This window comes from Clupea harengus, chromosome 19 (assembly GCF_900700415.2).
Source record: "Clupea harengus chromosome 19, Ch_v2.0.2, whole genome shotgun sequence".
Classification (NCBI taxonomy): Eukaryota; Metazoa; Chordata; class Actinopteri; order Clupeiformes; family Clupeidae; genus Clupea; species Clupea harengus.
In genome coordinates, this window is record NC_045170.1 from 9,372,504 (window position 1) to 9,390,175 (window position 17,672).

General features: G+C 43.6%; 2 protein-coding genes across 3 annotated transcripts; both read left to right on the forward strand.

The window, feature by feature from the left end:
- The first annotated feature begins 32 nt into the window (after positions 1-32).
- LOC116225005 (neurabin-1-like) lies at positions 33-8,072 on the forward strand. 2 transcript variants are annotated; one of them, XM_031586308.2, is made up of 5 exons: positions 33-199; positions 3,143-3,262; positions 3,958-3,981; positions 4,402-4,584; positions 6,536-8,072. In XM_031586308.2, the coding sequence occupies exons 3-5, from the start codon at positions 3,967-3,969 to the stop codon at positions 6,743-6,745; spliced, it is 408 nt and encodes a 135-aa protein (XP_031442168.1). In that variant the 5' UTR covers positions 33-199; positions 3,143-3,262; positions 3,958-3,966; the 3' UTR covers positions 6,746-8,072. The 2 variants fall into 2 exon arrangements, with proteins under 2 accessions (XP_031442168.1, XP_031442167.1); XM_031586307.2 differs by having other exon boundaries at positions 3,143-3,193.
- Positions 8,073-9,471: 1,399 nt separating this feature from the next.
- Positions 9,472-16,122, forward strand: asb4 (ankyrin repeat and SOCS box containing 4). Its single transcript, XM_012832882.3, has 5 exons — positions 9,472-11,123; positions 11,843-12,142; positions 12,441-12,931; positions 15,060-15,173; positions 15,477-16,122. The coding sequence occupies exons 1-5, from the start codon at positions 10,880-10,882 to the stop codon at positions 15,663-15,665; spliced, it is 1,338 nt and encodes a 445-aa protein (XP_012688336.2). The 5' UTR covers positions 9,472-10,879; the 3' UTR covers positions 15,666-16,122.
- Positions 16,123-17,672: the final 1,550 nt, after the last annotated feature.

Consider the following 17,672-nt stretch of genomic DNA (forward strand, 5'->3'; position numbering starts at 1 on the left):
CATCCTGTTGTTTTTAATATAAGCCTAGTAGGCATCTCCTTGTATGTTGTGAGAAAGTACCCCAGGTTGTCCTGCATTTCAATTAAAAACATCTGTGCACATCTGTGAGCTCTGAAGCCTCCACAGTGCCCCCGGTGATGACTCTGTGCTCTGCCTCCACAGCTCCGCTGAAAACAGCCCAGAGAAAGTCAAGAGCAAGGTAGGTGAACCCTCCACTGAGCCACACTCAACACGTGCACACACACGCACACACACACACACACACACACACACACACACACACACACACACACACACACACACACACACACACGCATGCACCCACACACACACACGCATGCACCCACACACACACACATGCACACACACACACACCCACACACACACACACACAGACACAGACACACACACACACTTGAACACGTGGAAGGTATGCACACACACCATGAAATCACACTAAACCATAAGATGCTTTGCTTTGTTGGTGGTTGAAATAAAATAAAAAACATACGCCTGTGAATATACCATGCTACATACATCATTTAACATTACATACATTTAATTCTTGTGGGGGTGGATTTTGTTAGTCCTTGACAAGGACATTCATTTAGCTTCTTAGACAGGGAGCTATGAAGTGGCGATATAAAGCATGAAGTCTGCTGAATGAAGAAATCTCAAGTCTGTTTTCACATAATGTATTTCTTGTGCACTGTCCACTTCATGAAAGCTACTTACCCACTCAAGACAGTGCTGCCATCTGCAGACGATAACACTGGCGGCAGTGATACTAATAGCTGCCTACTATTTCAAACCTCAGTATTGTTTAATAACTGCCTACTATTTCAAACCTCAGTATTGTTCATGTCTTCAGTTGCATCCTAAAGCTTTCTGTGTTTATCCACCTCTTTTCCACCCCTCCCATTTCTGGTACCGTATTCCTTTTTTTGGTGCACTCTATTCAATGGCCAAGTCAATCAATGTCAACACCAAACACATGCACACTACAAAATCACTGAATCAGCACTTTGGAATCACCCCATGGATTTAAACTGGAGAAAGATTTTTTTGTTGTTGTATTTTTTTTTTGCATAATCCTGCTGGCAGTCAGTTGCACTGGGACGAATACAATTCTAGCCAGTATATTCAGCAGTCATTTGATAGTGATGGTATACATTCTGTTTATCTCTCTGTTTATCTTCTTCAGTCTATGTAAAAGTCAGGTAGAATACAGACCATAAGCAGGTTATTTGGGTTACAGAGAGAGAGAGAGAGTTGCAAACCATAAGCAGGTTATTTGGGTTACACAGAGAGAGAGAGTAGCAGACCATAAGCAGGTTATTTGGGTTACACAGAGAGAGAGAGTAGCAGACCATAAGCAGGTTATTTGGGTTACACACAGAGAGAGAGTAGCAGAACATAAGCAGGTTATTTGGGTTACACAGAGAGAGAGAGTAGCAGACCATAAGCAGGTTATTTGTGGTACACAGAGAGAGAGTAGCAGCCCTCCTCTCTGGGCTGCTTGGCAGAGCTCATCTACTCTTCATTAGCAGAGGAATGCACTGAAGCTAATTGCAGCCTCTCAGTCGCTTTCAATCGCCTTGATTCCCATCATCATTTTCATCAGCTGAAATGAGAGCTTTCTCTGCAGAAATGTGCATAAGTCAGAGAAAGAGAGAGAAAGCAAGCAGTTAGTGTCTGCTTTGGTGAGTAATGTATTATCTTTTGATTATTTTTTTTGCCACAGATGGAGTTCTGCGTTTATTAGTGGCAATAATCCACTAATTTGTTTGTTCATGAAGCAAAATGAGTGGTTATTGTGCAAGACATGCTGCAAATGCTCACTTCAGTTTCGTTGTGTGCAAAACACTTGGCTGTGGTTTCGACTTTGGCTGTTGTTTTGTTCTCCTAATTCACTCAAAACCCCACTGCCATGACTCGAGTCCAGAAGAGAGCAAGGAAACCAGGCAGGTTTATGTTGAAATCCTCGGAGGAAAGGCATTTTCAGCGCTGTGCTGACATCAAACAGTTACAAATGCTGACACCTGTGTTTGGTCCCCAAGCAGCCTTGTGCTTGTATACAAAGGGCCAGCCTGCAGACCCAGTCTTGCCAACCTGCAGAGCCAGTCTTGCCAGCCTGCAGACCCAGTCTTGCCAGCCTGCAGAGCCAGTCTTGCCAGCCTGCAGACCCAGTCTTGCCAGCCTGCAGAGCCACTCGCCAACTTAGCAGAGGTCTGTGGTGGGCATGGTGCCTGGGCAGACATTACAGAACAGCTCCCTCCCCAGAGATGCATACGCATCGGCCCTCGGAAAGGCAAACCACCTCTCAGCTGTTTAGATGTGTCCTCATTATTCTATGTATTCACCCCACACACACACACACACACACTTCTTATTCGTACTCCTAACTCACTCACACACATACACACACACACACACATTAACTATCTCTCTCTCCCTCACACACATACACTTTGTGCCCCATTGTCATTGAAACACACAGTCTCACCTCACACACACACACACACACACATACACACACACTCATATTCTCAGCATGACCCCTGGTCAGCACACACCATCTGAATCACTTAACCCCTCTCAGCCATAAATGTCCAGGGGTGTGTACAGCGACAGAGGTTAGCATTGAGCTAACATGGTGCGATGCATTATTAAGCTAACAGCTGAGGTACAACGGTTTTCCAAAACTCTCATGTCAACATATACTGTGTAAGTTTGAACCATGTTAGTTCAAGCTAACTTGTTTGATGATGTAGTGTAGCACGTGGACTGGCACATCTATGTGTTTAAATGAATAAATGAGGGGCAAATCACTGAGACTTGGGATGCCTCACTTTTATCTATGAATCCATTTTTTGCCCAAATTCTTAGGCCATCTAGCATACAACATTGCACTCATCCCCATGTTCAATAGACAGGTCACAAAACCACAACTCAGAAGTACTGCTCACACCCTATCAGTGGTGAAGTGCTGTATGTCTAGTCTCAGAGGTCTTGCTGTCCAGTGTTTGCTAATCGAAACTGATCACTGCTTTGAGGGTCTGCTCTGATGACAGGCGATGCTATGTCTGGGAGCTGTACCATGCACTGAGTGTTGTTGTTGTTGTTGTTTATGTTGCCATAGGGCTCGGCGCTGAATGATGACCTCAGCGGGAGCAGCAGCGGTTCAGTGGAGGTCAGTGCGCTGCTGGCCGAGCCCAGGGTCTCTGGCCACTATCACACACATGCGCTGACCTCAGATGAGGTGAGGGGGCGCGTCATTCATTCAGTCATTCATTCAGTCATTCAGTCATTCATTCAGTCAGTGACAATTAAACATCCATGCACTGGTTCTCTGGTCTGACAAAGGTGGGGACCATAGAATGACATAGTCCTTCCAGTTCTGTCATTCACCTGTCGTTCATGCATTATGACCTCACAGACTGATATAATCCCTGCCTTACTCACACGTGCTGCAACTCGCCGCTTCAGTCTTTTGTTGTCCTTTCACTTCAGTCCCTATCAGTCCCACTCAGCTCCCTCACTCATACCTCACTTATTCACCCAGTTTTCACACATCAAACCTGTTCATAGCTCTACATCCCTCTTACTCCTGACCAATAAGGTGTAAGTATTGTCATGGTCATACCTTGTCACACATTGAGTCCATTCACAGACTTATATTATATATATATATATAAGGCAAGGAAAAAATAAGGAAAGATGAGGAAATAATATAAGTATACATAATACTGTATAAATACTTATTCTTTCCTTACTACACACTCATTCACTTCTCAGTCACAGACTCACTGCATGTCACCTGCCTGGCGCCCCCCTGAATCCTCTGTTGGTCCGTCGACTGATCCGTGTTCTCTTAACTGTGTTGTGTAATTCTTCTGCTTTCACTAACAAGCTTCCCCTTTCCTATTTGCTGTTCCCACACTGCGGTCACATAAGAGTCTGGACATGATTGATGACGAGGTGAGATCCTATGGTGCTGTGCCACTTCCTGTAGCCACTTCCTGTAACGGCTGGTGTCATTGCCTAATGCCCATTCAATATTTGACATTCAGTTCGATTAAACATGTTGGCATATGTGCAGAATACAGAGGTAAACAGTGCATTGAAATGGAGAGCAATTAAATACTCACGTGTAATTATTTCTCAGGCTAGTGCAAACAAGATGGCATAGTACAAACAAAACAGCACTATGTGTAGGTGTTGACAGAAAATTGGAAAGGAAAACAATATAGAAAGAAAAGCTCGAAAGGTGATGGGATTTTTACTTATGGTATTGTTTTTTAGTATTGCATGTGTGTATGTGTAAGTGGTAGTCACTGAATGTCCATGGAGTTTTCTGAAGTTTCTAATGTTTCTTCCTGCCCTTGTCCATCTCGGAAGGTTCTAGATGACGGGCAGCCACCAAAGCAGCACCACTGGCAGAACCAGAGTGTCTCCGACTGGACCTGCCAGCAGGTGGGGCGCTGGCTCACAGGCCTGAGCCTGGAGAAATACATCCCAGAATTCACTGCCAAGAACGTGGATGGAGAACAGCTGCTGCAACTGGATAGCGGTGCCCTGAAGGTAGAGCCTCGCCCTCCTAGTCCCACCCTCACTCCCCCATGTGCTCTGGGTAAATGGCAACCAGTGAATTACTGTAGTTTAGGCTTCAGGTTCACTATAATATGTCCAATCTGTCATTGCTTCAAGTTACCCACTAAGCAAGGATTTTGAAATAGTTTAATTTGTCAAATGAGACCTTGTTAATGCGGGCCAGAGATTTTTTTATTTAGTTTCTTTATTTTATTTTATTTTATTTTATAAATGATTGTGCCATTGTCATTCAATGTCACTCAACCTGGCTCTGCTCCAATGAAAACCCTTAGCTCATAACTTGTGTATGTCTGGACATATACATGCAGTGTGTTTGTGTGCCTCTGTGTAATATCAGGCGTTTACAGTTTTTCACAGTTGTTAACACCCAAAAAGTGAAAATTCGGCACAATTTGCACAACCTTCACTTCATGTACCAATCGCTCGACCCAATTTGGCACTACTTCACACTGCCTTATCTGCATTAGACTCTGATTTTCTTTGTTAACACTCTGATGTCAATTACACATCACCTTGTTGTCAAAACACAACACACAATGTTCAGTTGTTGCACACACTTCTCAAGTCAAATCTCAAAGCATCAACCTACAACACACAAATAGTCAAATCTCTAAACATTCAGGTCTGTTGAGCAATTTGCAATCAGGACTGCAGCATAAAAGTGCCTTGAGCCTCTGTTTTGTTTGATGAGCAATGGAGAATGTGGCAGATAATGACAACCAGAGAAGGAGAGGGGTAAGAGTGAGAGGAGGAGGAGGAGGAGGAGGAAGAGGAGGAGGAGGAGGAAGAGGAGGACACGAAGGAGGAGGGAGAGGAAGAGGAGGCAGAGGACAGAGAGAAGTAAGAGGAGGAGGAAGAGGAGGACAAGAAGGAGGAGGGAGAGGAAGAGGAGGCAGAGGAGGCAGACAGAGAGAAGTAAGAGGAGGAGGAAGAGGAGGACAAGAAGGAAGAGGAAGGAGAAGAAGAGGAGGCAGAGGAGGACAGAGAGAAGTAAGAGGAGGAGGAAGAGGAGGACAAGAAGAAGGAGGAGGGAGAGGAAGAGGAGGCAGAGGAGGACAGAGAGAAGTAAGAGGAGGAGGAAGAGGAGGACAAGAAGGAAGAGGAGGAAGAGGAGGCAGAGGAGGACAGAGAGAAGTAAGAGGAGGAGGAAGAGGAGGACAAGAAGAAGGAGGAGGGAGAGGAAGAGGAGGCAGAGGTGGAGGAGGAGGACAAGGGGGAGGAGAAGGACAAGGAGAAGAAGGAGGAGGAGAGAGAAGAAGGAGAATGGTGATCTCAAATGAAATCCGGTTGTAGACCATGTTCTCAACCATGGGTTGAGCATGAGGGAGGCTGGCCAGAGGGTCCAACCTAACCTCAGCCGCTTCACAGTTGCTGCCATCATAAGTTGAGCAGGCCGGTTTACAGTATTGTACTGTTGTCTCTGTGTGCCAGAATAAACCTTTTTTTGCTGCATATTTGTGTGCTGTTTGACTATGAAAAAAGTAGGCCTACACTGAGACATTTTACAAAAGGAGAAATGGCTCATTCTCCAGAGTCATTGTCATTCGTATGGTGTGTTCCATTTCGATGATTGTGTTTTCAATTTTGCCCTTCTGTGTGCTGTAAATGCTTGGTAGTGTGCAGCAAATGCTTAGTTGTGTGTACTCAATGAATGTATGTGTGTGTCTTTTGAAAAAATGGCTGTGTGTACCAAATGAAAACACGAATTCCATTTTGTGAACAGTTAAGAGATTTGATGGCAAAGAGTCATCTTGCAAAGGGAGTGTCAGGTTTAGCTCTTTGTGTGAGAGGTTTTCAGTTTTCTGTGTTCAGTTTTGAGAAAGCCGTTATTGTTTTGAAAAACGTGTGTTAGCAATTGTGAAAAACTGTAAGTGTGACTACATGTGGTAATGTGTCTATTTCTGTATATTTGAACACACAGGATCTGGGCGTGGAGTCTCTGTTGGACCGAGGCCTGATCAAGAAGAAGCTGAAGGACTTGAAGGCAATAATGGAGAAGGCCCGGCGCAACCGCGAGAAGCTGGAGAAGCAGCGCGAGAAGCTGCGGAAGAAGGAGCAGGAGCAGCTGCAGAAGCAGACCCGCAAATCCAGCAGGAGCTCCTCCGATCCACCAGAGGGCGCCACAGACTAACTGCACCACTGAAAACGCAGAGAGGGAGAAACACCTGCTACTCACTCCTGTAACTGGATTTCTAGGGTGCTGTTTCCAAGGTTTTCGAGGCTTGAGATGGTTAGGGACAGGAGAAGGATCTACCAACAGGAGGAAGAGGGATAAAGTTTAACTGGAATTGAAACCTATGAAGTGGACCAATATCTCCATCGCCCTCCCACGCACCAGAACACTAGTTTCACCCCCGGTTGGAGGCGTTCATTCTGGGGGGGCTTTTACACACTAAACAGGGCTTCCTAATCTGGATGAAAAAGCCAGATGCTCATTGCAGAAGACTGTAGTTGCTAGTGAACTGCCACCTGTGTAAATGAGAAACCAAACAGAATCAGGACTCCATTTCCAGTAGAAAGATGCTCCTTTACTCCCTTTTTCCTTCCACTCCTGATCATTCCTCTCATGTAGCGCTTGCAACCATGTTAAAAAAGCTTTGTCTAAATTATTTTACATTTTAAATTAATGTATATTTATTTACATTTAGGTTACCTGTTTAAAAAAAGAACTTCCTCTCCATGCATCATATCAGCTTCCAATCTACCTGTACCAGATGTCTATTACTTTCATCTCAAGGACCTTTTAGACATGTACAAATACAGAACAAAAAAAATAATATATACTGTATAGTATACAATATGTATAAATAATGTCTAATGTGCCATTTTCTACTATTACACAGGTATACAGCTTGTGCTGACCAATGGTTTTCTGAAGTCCTTAGTGCGGTTTTTGTACAGAACACGCTAGGCTTTGAGCATTAGCAGACCAGTGGTCAATGGTGTCCGCCCACTGATTGAAGCCATTCATCTAACTGTGATTTAGTGTGTCTGTGGTGGAGGCTGAATTCGCTGCTTCACCAAATCGAACTGGAGACCTTGTCACATCTCTGTTTCAAGTCTGCTCACTAAGGACTGGTCCTGCAAGGGCATCTAAATGTGGATGCTGCGCTGAAGGGCCAAGACAACCGCTGACTTTGCAAAAGGGTCTCTCTGCCCCATCCTCCATCGTAAACATCTGAGTTTGATGAAGATGATGTTGGTAACGATTGCAAAATGCACCTACCTGCAAGTTCCACTGCTAAGGAATCTCTGGATGCACCAAGCTGGACTTCAGTACATGAAAGACGTTATAAAGAACGTTATTTAAAAAACAAAACAACTAAGAAATACAAAAACCTTCCATGAATGACCTGTGCTGCTTCGACTCCATTGCTTCCTGCCTACCCACTTACCATTGTCCCTGAAATGTCTCAAAGCTCAAACTCTGTTAGACCCAAGTGCTGCCTTTTTTAAAAGAAAAAAAAAATGAAGAAAAGATCTACTGTAGAGATTTTACTTGAACCTAGCCATGTCCCTCAGGGCGCGATGAAAGCGCTCGTAGGTTGCTCCCAATGTGTTTCCCATACAGAGCACTCCACAAATGTGCACTTACTGCTGACAGAACACGTGTATATAGTCCTCATAGTATTCACACCACACCTGTTGGTCAGGCCAGCAAGGTCGATTTAGAAAAGAATCTATTTCCCCCCATCGACATTGTTGTGCTTTGTTTCATGTCACTCACGTTGCAAGGCTCTTTCAATGACATTCACATACACACGCACAAACACACACACACACACACACACACACATACACACACACACACACACACATACACATTCACACCCACATACACACGCACAAACACAAAATAACACGGATAGTAAGTAAAACATCCAAAGGAAGAAAACAAATTACAAGATTTTTTTATTGCAGATATTCTACACACTGGAATGACCTATACCTGACATTGCTCATCTATTGTAGACTATAGTTTATTAATGTGTACATATATTACAATATATTCAAATATACTGTATTATGCATAATGGGTACATGTGAAATGCAGTTCCCCTTTTTACTTTTCAAGTAATATTAAATCATCTGTTCTCACTTTTTATTCAAGGAATCAGAGGTTTTAAATTTGCGGTATATATTTCTAGACTTTTTTTGTATATTAGCTGCACTTTTGAGTAACAAACAAAGAGAACATTTCAAAATGTGTGTCAATCCCTCTGTCATATTAAGTACATTACTGTATGGGCCCTCCATCCGTCATTAATGTTGCATCCATAGTACCCACTCCTAATCAGAGCGCTGGTGTCATTGTGATACTATGTGATTAGAGTAGTCCCTCAAAAGGCCCAAATCACAATTATTATTTATTATTGTTAATAATTTATTTCAAATTTATGTTCTGTTAAAAATCAATTTATTAGTTAAAAAAAAGTATTTAACATTATGTTACTGTAATGATTGTTATGCCAAAAAACAATGATTTCAATGTTGATATTTTTAATATATAATTGTGATAATTAGCTAAGAAAGATGCAAAGGTTTCACACGAACCCCAGTGTGAGATTAAAAAGGTTATCTGTGATTACAATAGGAAAGGATAGCACAAGCACCTTTTCCCTAGTCCCCCAAAAAACTGTGACCGCAATTTACTCAAGCTAACTCTGAGAGACCAACCATGCCCTTTCGCTGTACTAAACACACATGTGAATCTAGCACTATGTACATCACGGAGGGAGAACACTACTGAGTATTAACCGTGGATTTCCTCCTGTCTTTTTCTACGCCGTGAAGCTTACAGCAATACTGTCCCCCCGACCCTGTGGAAGCCAGTTGTGTTTTTTCTACTGCCATACCTGAGACGTGCGTGTGTGTGTATGTTTTATTTGTATGAACTGGTGAGAAGAAATTGGGTTTAAGGTTGCTGCTGTCCGTGAATGTTGCTAGTCGTGGGGATAATCAAAAGGTACTGAGCAGGGTTTTGAATGAGGGTCAGTCAATGACCTGTTGCGTAGATCTATAGTACTGCACAAAGCAGAATTTGTCTTTTATTTGACAGTTTCTTTCTCTCTTTTTTTGCATTCTCTTACACTACTGAGGCATCAAAATGGCAGCTATCGTATCTGTCACATACTGGAAGAATTGTACCCGATGCTGTCATATGATCGTTTATCTTAATCTTTTTTTCTCTTTTTTTTCGATTTCGATTTTGCTTGTTAATTGTTATTGTTTTTCTCTGATGGAGTAATTCCTATGACTCAGTGGGAAAGGTTTTGAGTCAGGCCGTGTGCTTTGACGCACACCTAAACTGTCGCGCAGACAGGACGGCCTGCCGAACGGTGTGTTTTTTCCGTTACGTCTCACCTGCATGAAGGAATCCCTGGGCGCCATGTTTGCCCTGACTGCTCCAGAACCATGTCCAGTCCAACCCCACGTCTCCCCTCCCCTCTCCTCTCCTCTCCTGCCTCATTTTCAGTTTTGTGAACGTGAGGCGGAGCTCCCCCCATGCAAGGCCACTGCCTTATGTTGCTGTGTATATACACCTCCTCAAGATGACATTGCAGTCAAAGAAATACAATGAAACTTCATTTCAGAACAAGACTCGAATCTGTGTGTTTTTTGCCTACTGTCTGAGTTGATAAATTGAGGTCATACAACATTCAGAAACATACACACAACGCCACAGTTCATATGATACTGTGCCTTAAAATAGTATATAGTATAGTATACCACACAAGTACCTTACCACTTATATAGTATATATGGTTAAGGTACTTTTTATATAAATGGCTTACATAATAACAAATAAGTCAACTATCTAATATTGCCTTTTCTCAACTGGTTATTGGAAAGACCTACACAACAGTAGCTGTTAGAGGGTGGCAAGTTAAATAGTATGTGCTGCTGACAAGCATCCCTGACCTACATTCATGTTCGTAGAACTATTTACAACGACTCTTGGGAAGTTACTATCATCGTTCCTTCATGTGACCGCAAGCATATAGCTATATGCAGTTGAGTGCCTTGCTTGTTTATGCACAGGGACACCCTGCCTATGCATGTAGTCAGATGACTACAATGTCTGTGCACTCCCCCACTCAAGTCTATAAATAACTAACCTAATTTTACCCCGGGGGAGGAGGGGGGGTAAAAGTCACTCTCCTTACCACCCTTCACGTAGCCAAGCCTTCAAGAAAGTCACACGCAGAGGGTGTGTGCGAAAGAGAGTTTGTGTGTGGCATGGTCACTCAACGTCTGCCATGCAATGGGACTTAGTTTTTCCCATCAACACGTGGTGACAGGAGAGGAGACCCCCAAGCGAGTGTCCATGGAGGAGTCAAGGGCGTCCAGGGTGGAGTCTGCCCGGCAACTGAAGGCCCGCTTCCTGCTGGCCCTGCAGGAGGACGATGCACAGGAGGTGAAGAGGATCCTCCGCACCACCAGCATAGACATAGACACTGTGCTTGAGGTGGAGGACCGAGACAAGGTCCTGGCTTCCTACAAGCAAGGTAACATTTCCTGGGTTTGGACCGAGCTGACACTGTAGAACCGCTTGACAGTCTAACTTAGATCATGCCGATGAGACTGTGACTCAGCACTTTTGCAGAGGTGGACGTTCAGAGGAGGTTCTGTGGGAATGAAAATGTTTGCACAAGGTTTGTAATGTCAGAAAACTTGGTGCTGTGTGTATATAAATAGCGTGCTGTTTTGTAAGTGGGTCTGTGTTGCAGTCAGCCACTGTGGGGAGCCAGTTTCCCAGGAGTTGCTCCAAGAGTGGTATAGGGTCAGGCCATGCCAGGCACAGAGCAACTGTTTCTCTATGTTTGTGCCTACAAGTTAAACGATCACTTATTCCCTTGTTCCCTTGTTTGTTACAGTACAACAAATCTGGGAACACTTCATATTACACTGCCTTTGTTACATTGTAACCATTCCATTACACACAGAGCAACACACTTAAAACAGTGTGTAGCAGCATACTGATAGAACTCCAGTCCTATGGTTAATATATATAAAAAGGTCTCACTGTGGTTCTACTTTCATCATTACTTAATAGGATGCATGACAACAAGGGCTATGTGATACGTGACTAGAAATGTATCAAAGGAACATCAGTTTGACAGGGAGCATCTCTGTGTTGGTATTTGTTTGTTTTTGTTTTGAACACATTTTAAACTTTTCAGTTTACAGTTCACCTGACTGTCTCAGTTTGCACCGTGTGTCCTAGGCTACTGGTTGCCCGACTACAAGCTGGAGTCGTCGTGGGCGATGGGCATCCACGTGTGCATGATGTACAACTCTCTGGCGTGCGCCTCAGTGCTGCTGGAGAGCGGCGCCGCCATGAACGGCACGCCCAACGGGAAGACACCGCTGCACGTGGCCTGCGCGGTCTCCCACGGCGACTGCGTGGCCCTGTTGCTGAACCACGGGGCCAGGGTCAACAGGCTGTCGCTCAGCGGCCACGCGGCCCTGCACTACTGCATCACCAGCCAGTCGGTGGAATGCGCCCAGCACCTCATTCTCAAAGGTGAGGAAGTCAACCGCAGAGAGAGAGAGAGAGAGAGAGAGAGAGAGACGTTTGTAGGAATGACTTATATATGAAATATACAGAAATAACTTAGAAATTAAGTTAGAAATGCATTTATATATCTAATGCTTGGTAATGATGAGTTAGAAGGACATGACACTCAACGTTTAACAAGGATAATCTGTCATGGTCGGGGATCTGATCCAGGCCTCAGGATTGACAAACTGACCTCCTATCAAGTGGAAGTACACAGGGTACAGTATCCACAAGATCCAAACCGATGTAATCGTCTCCACAGGTGCCGATGTGAACATGGCCAGCCAGAGCAGCGATGAGGACACACCACTGCTCACAGCGGCCCGCTTCGGCGTTCCAGCGCTAGCAGCGCTGTACCTGACCAACGGCGCCGACGTTAACGTCAGTAACTCGCGTTTTGAGACGCCGCTCATCACTGCCACCTACTGGGCGTTCTGTACACGCGAGCAGACCCTGAACCCCGATCACCACCTGGTGTGTCGCATCCTCCTCGACCACGGAGCCGCCCTGGAGATGCGGGAGGACGACTGCAAAACCGCGCTGCACAAGGCGGCCTGGAATGCAGACCACGTGATGATAGAGATGCTGCTGGCCGCCGGTGCCGATTCCCAGGCGATGGACATGAACGGCTGCTCGCCCATCCAGTACCTGCTCAAAGTCACGCCGGTGCGGCCCGCCTCCGTCCCTGAGCTCTGCTATCAGCTGATGCTCAACCACGGCGGGGCCCGCGTCTACCCGCCTCAGTTCCACAAGGTAAACGCACCGTCATCCTCCTCCTAGGAGTTGCAGAGAAATCAGGACATGTTCCCACTAGTAAGCATAGATTCAAGCCAGGTGTTTGTCTAACTGTTAGACATATACCTGGCTTGAATCTATGCTTACTAGTGGGAAAATGTTAGACTCTAACAGATCATGTGTAAAAACAAAGCCACTTGGAGCAAGAAAAACATGGCTGCGTGTGCTGTCTCATAGTGTACTGATTGTACGCTCAAGGAGGGTTTTTAGATCTTTTTAATATCCGTAACTAGTAGTGCATTTTGTATCTACAGTATGACAGCAGTTTGCTGTCCTTGATCGTCCTTGATTTGTTATAGTCTCCTATTGGAAGTGCTCACAGCATGGGCAAGGACATGGGATCAAGTGCAGGAGATGATGAAACTCAAACAAACTACAATTCAAGTCTCTTCAGACAGAAACCAATCCTCCAAAGTTCTTCCCCAGTTCTATAGGTGGCAGGCACTAGCCCTACTAGGCAGGTTGTTCACAATCAGGTAATGTTGCTACTGTGGTCAGAAGGACTATGTACTGTACACTAGGGCTGGGCGGTATGACGGTATATACCGTGCAACGGTAGAAATGTGTCTACCGGGAGAGATTTGGCCATACCGTTTCAACCGCGGTATACTCTTATTTTGAAATCCAATCGATTTATTTTTAGATAATGACCTCCGAACTATACTTCATCCCTCTTATTATACAGTAACTCGCCAAAACAATAGACATTCCTCCAAAAATACCTCTTTAACGATTTTGTAGCCGTTTTGTGATTTCTGCTGAGAAATAAAATAGAACTCTAAAGTTTACTTCCCGTTACGTTAAATGACCGGACTACTTGCGGAATGATATGAAAGATGGTCAGCGGTCATTACATTTTCGCAGCAGTAAAAATAAAGAAATTACAGACCTGCGAACGTTGGGGTGGCCCATTCAAATCAACGGAACTTTTTTGAACATTCTGAAGAGCCGTATAATACGATACCCAGTACAATTTTTAAGCACATAACCTGCAAGGACTGTCATGTCTACTTGTTGAGTAATCCTCGACTGTTGGGCAAGATTCAATATACTGAAAATTATGGACTGAAAAGTGTCTAGTGTAGGCATTTATTTCTCAGTATTTCAAAGTGAATGAGCTGTGAGAGCTGTGAGAGCACAGTTAGCGTCTAGCAGTGATTATCATATACATGTATGTATGTCAACGGCCGATTACGGCCAAACCACGAGATCTAAAGTACTATGGAGACCAAAACTTTTTTTTGGTACTCCACGTAGATCATAAACCCTTGATATAAAACACTCAGTGAAACGGCTTGAGAAAATATAAACGGCTATCTATAGTGCTTTTTATCCAGGAAAAAACTGCAGCTCCATCATTTACTTGGCGTCTGGTTTACAGACCAATCATCACCTCGTCCATCAACGTCGCAGCAACGGGCTGAGGCGGTCAATGGAGCGTCTATGTATATGTCTATGTGTAATGGCCAACTTCTTAATTTTTTTATTTTAATATGTGGCCATATAAAGAAAATATCTCATCATTATTGCGTTAACATATTGAAAAGAAAGTTAACACTTGAGTTATCTTCTGAAAGTACATTAAAGAACCACTGAAACATAAGCACTGGACTAAATGCCACAGAAAGATTTTTCCTTTTTCTTTTTTTTTTTTACATACACTTTGCTTTTATTTTACTATTTAAAGATTCAATGGATACTGGCCACTATTGCTTAGGCCAATAGCCTATTGAGGCAGTATTGTTTCTGCACCTTAGTGTTCTTAAGGGTCAATAAATAAATGTCTGTGGACACATTTCGCCACCGCTGAAGTGTCCTCTTTTTCAAAAACCCAAATCAAAAACCGTGATATATACCGTAACCGTGATATAAAATTACAAATACCGTGATAGAAGATTTGGGTCATATCGCCCACCCCTACTGTACACACAGCTTTACACAGTGTACTCTACCACCCTTGTGTAAATACAGTTTCTCTCAGGACATGTTTATATAGATGCATGACCAGGTTAAAGAGAAAGTCTTTGTGTGTAGCAGATGATTGCGGTCTGACACAGGCAGCGTCTGGTTCCTGCTCTTTAAGTAGGTCCTGCAGGCCTGCCATGGTTTCCCCAGGGCGGTGGAGGTCATGGTGAACTCCTACGAGCGCATCAAAGCCACCAAGAAGTGGAAGACATCTATCGCTGATGAATCCTATCAGGTAGATATTATGTCTTAATGTGGTGTTTTAGGAGTACAGTTGTTTTTACCTTTACAGTAGAAAAAATATTCTATTCTCTTCTGCCAAATGTTAAACACATTTCTATCAAACAGCCATATTTTCTGAAACAATCAGTTTAACACATAGAGTGAGTGCAATTGTTTACTGTTAGGCTCAGCTGGAAGGCTGTTACCAAATATGATGATATGAGCGCCCTCACGGTAATGTGCCTCTGTACAGTACGTCTACAATGCTTTATATGCTCTTCTTTTTGTAGATGTCTTGTTGTTTTCTTCATTGCAGCAACACAAGGAGTTCTACGACTCCATGTTCGCCGTGTGCTCCAACAAGCCCCGGAGCTTGATGCACTTGGCCCGCTGTGCCATACGTGCCAAGATGCTGTGGCGGTGCCACAAGGGGGCCCACGAGCTCCCCATCCCACCCTCCATGGTGCGATACATCCTCCTGGAGCCAGAGGGATTCATATACTGATGTTTGGACAGTCCAGGAGCAGCTTCAAAACATATTTCCCCAGAGTGCCTATCTGTCCTAGGAGTTTGCTGGTGTGAACCTCTGAACAGGCCTCATTCAGAGGTGTTATCCTGTGAACATTTCTGGACTTCTGCCAAGGAGTAATGGGATGGCTGTTTCAGAATGGAACAGCTTCAGTCTACTGCAGCAGCTTATTCACAGCAGCACTCGGGGATGACTCACACCTGCATGCAGAGGTTTTTTTTCTTCTTTTCTCTCTGTCTGTCCATTCTTCTGAGGACGTCTCCCTACTCACTGTGCACTGAAAGCTCTGCAGTGGAACAATAATGCTACCCTTACCTGACTTCCAAATGGTTTCCTCATCACCAATGAAAGTAGAAAAGTCCTCACTAAAACAAGACGGAGAGCGCACATCACACCAGTATTAAAATCACTGCACTGGCTACCTGTTAGTTTTAGAATAGATTTCAAGGTTCTCTTACTAGTCTATAAATCACTCCATAGTCATGCACCTGAATATACTATAACAGACATGCTCTCAAGGTACACACCCAGTAGATCCCTGAGGTCCTCCGGCACTGAACTTCTAACAGTTCCAAAAGCCAGGACAAAGAGACATGGGGAAGCAGCTTTTAGTTTCTATACCCCCAGCCTTTGGAACACTGCCAGAATACTTAAGAATGGCTGAAACGGTTGAAACCTTTAAACATGCACTTAAGACATACCTCTTTGATCTCGCTTATCACTCACTGTAAAATGTACTTATTTAACATTTAAGGAACATTTATTTATTTACGTATTTCTGTCTCTTTTCAAGTGTTTGATTTGATTTGATTGATGACTGATGATACTTGCAAAACCATGTCATATATAACCCTACCCAGTATAGTTATAGTTAAGGTATTTTAGCAGACGCTTTTGTCCAAAGCGACTTTCAAAATATCAGATAAAACAAAAAGTCAAAACATCAATGAGAAAATTAAGTAATAAGCTAAATTAAATTAAATTCATAAAACAATATTACGTATCATTTAAAATAAAACCATCAGTTAGTTATTAGTACAACAATAATAATAGTAATTATATACTGTACATATAAGAGCCAATACACACAGACAGACAAGCAGTGGAGAAGAAGCTGATTGCTTCAGTGAAGTTAATCTAAAAAAAGGGAAACATACCTATGATTTTGTGTCTTTTAAAGAGTTAACTTCCAATGCCGTACCTTTAGGCCTCCATTAAACATCAGACTCCTGTGTCTATAGTACAGACACATGGATATGCTGTCACAGAGATATGCCAATATGGGGTGCTCTCAAGGTTGGGCTTTGCTGATGACGATTATTAAGATGATGATGCTGCTACTACTGATGACGGAGATGATAATGGTGAGTCTCCATGGGCTTTTAATGTTCAACACACCTAATTTAGGAGCAGAGGATAATACCAGTAGGTGGAATGACAGCACTTTGGAAACCTGGGTTTCAATAGAGGTGACTCGGCTATTAAGTCTTTTTTCAGTCAAAGGAGATGCCAAAGTGCACAAAGCGACTGAGGCCTCGTGGTCCTGGAAGAGGAAGATAGCGCCATTTTACTTTGCGTAATGAGAACTCCACACAAAGCTAATGGAAGCCTCTTTCTGCTTTCTTTCACTCTTTTCCTCTTAGAGGTCCTGAGATCTAGGTGCCTGAAATTATGCCCGAAGATGAGTGCCTGTTTTTTGTGTTGTTGTTATTCAGTAATAATAATTGCTCCTAAATGTAGCTTAAATTATAGATAATATGAAGAGGTGAAAGTCATTCATTCGAAACTTGTGAGTGTTCTTGAGGCTTACGGACTCGATAACTTTCTCAATGAAAGGTTTCACCTCACTAATTAAACTAATGCCTAAACCACTTGACCCTGATTGACAAGTGGCAACAGGAATAATGCCAGCACTCCTTAAAGGCCCAAACTAGCCCTTTACTTCCATGTTCAATGTCCAATGTAACATTTATTGGCAAAACT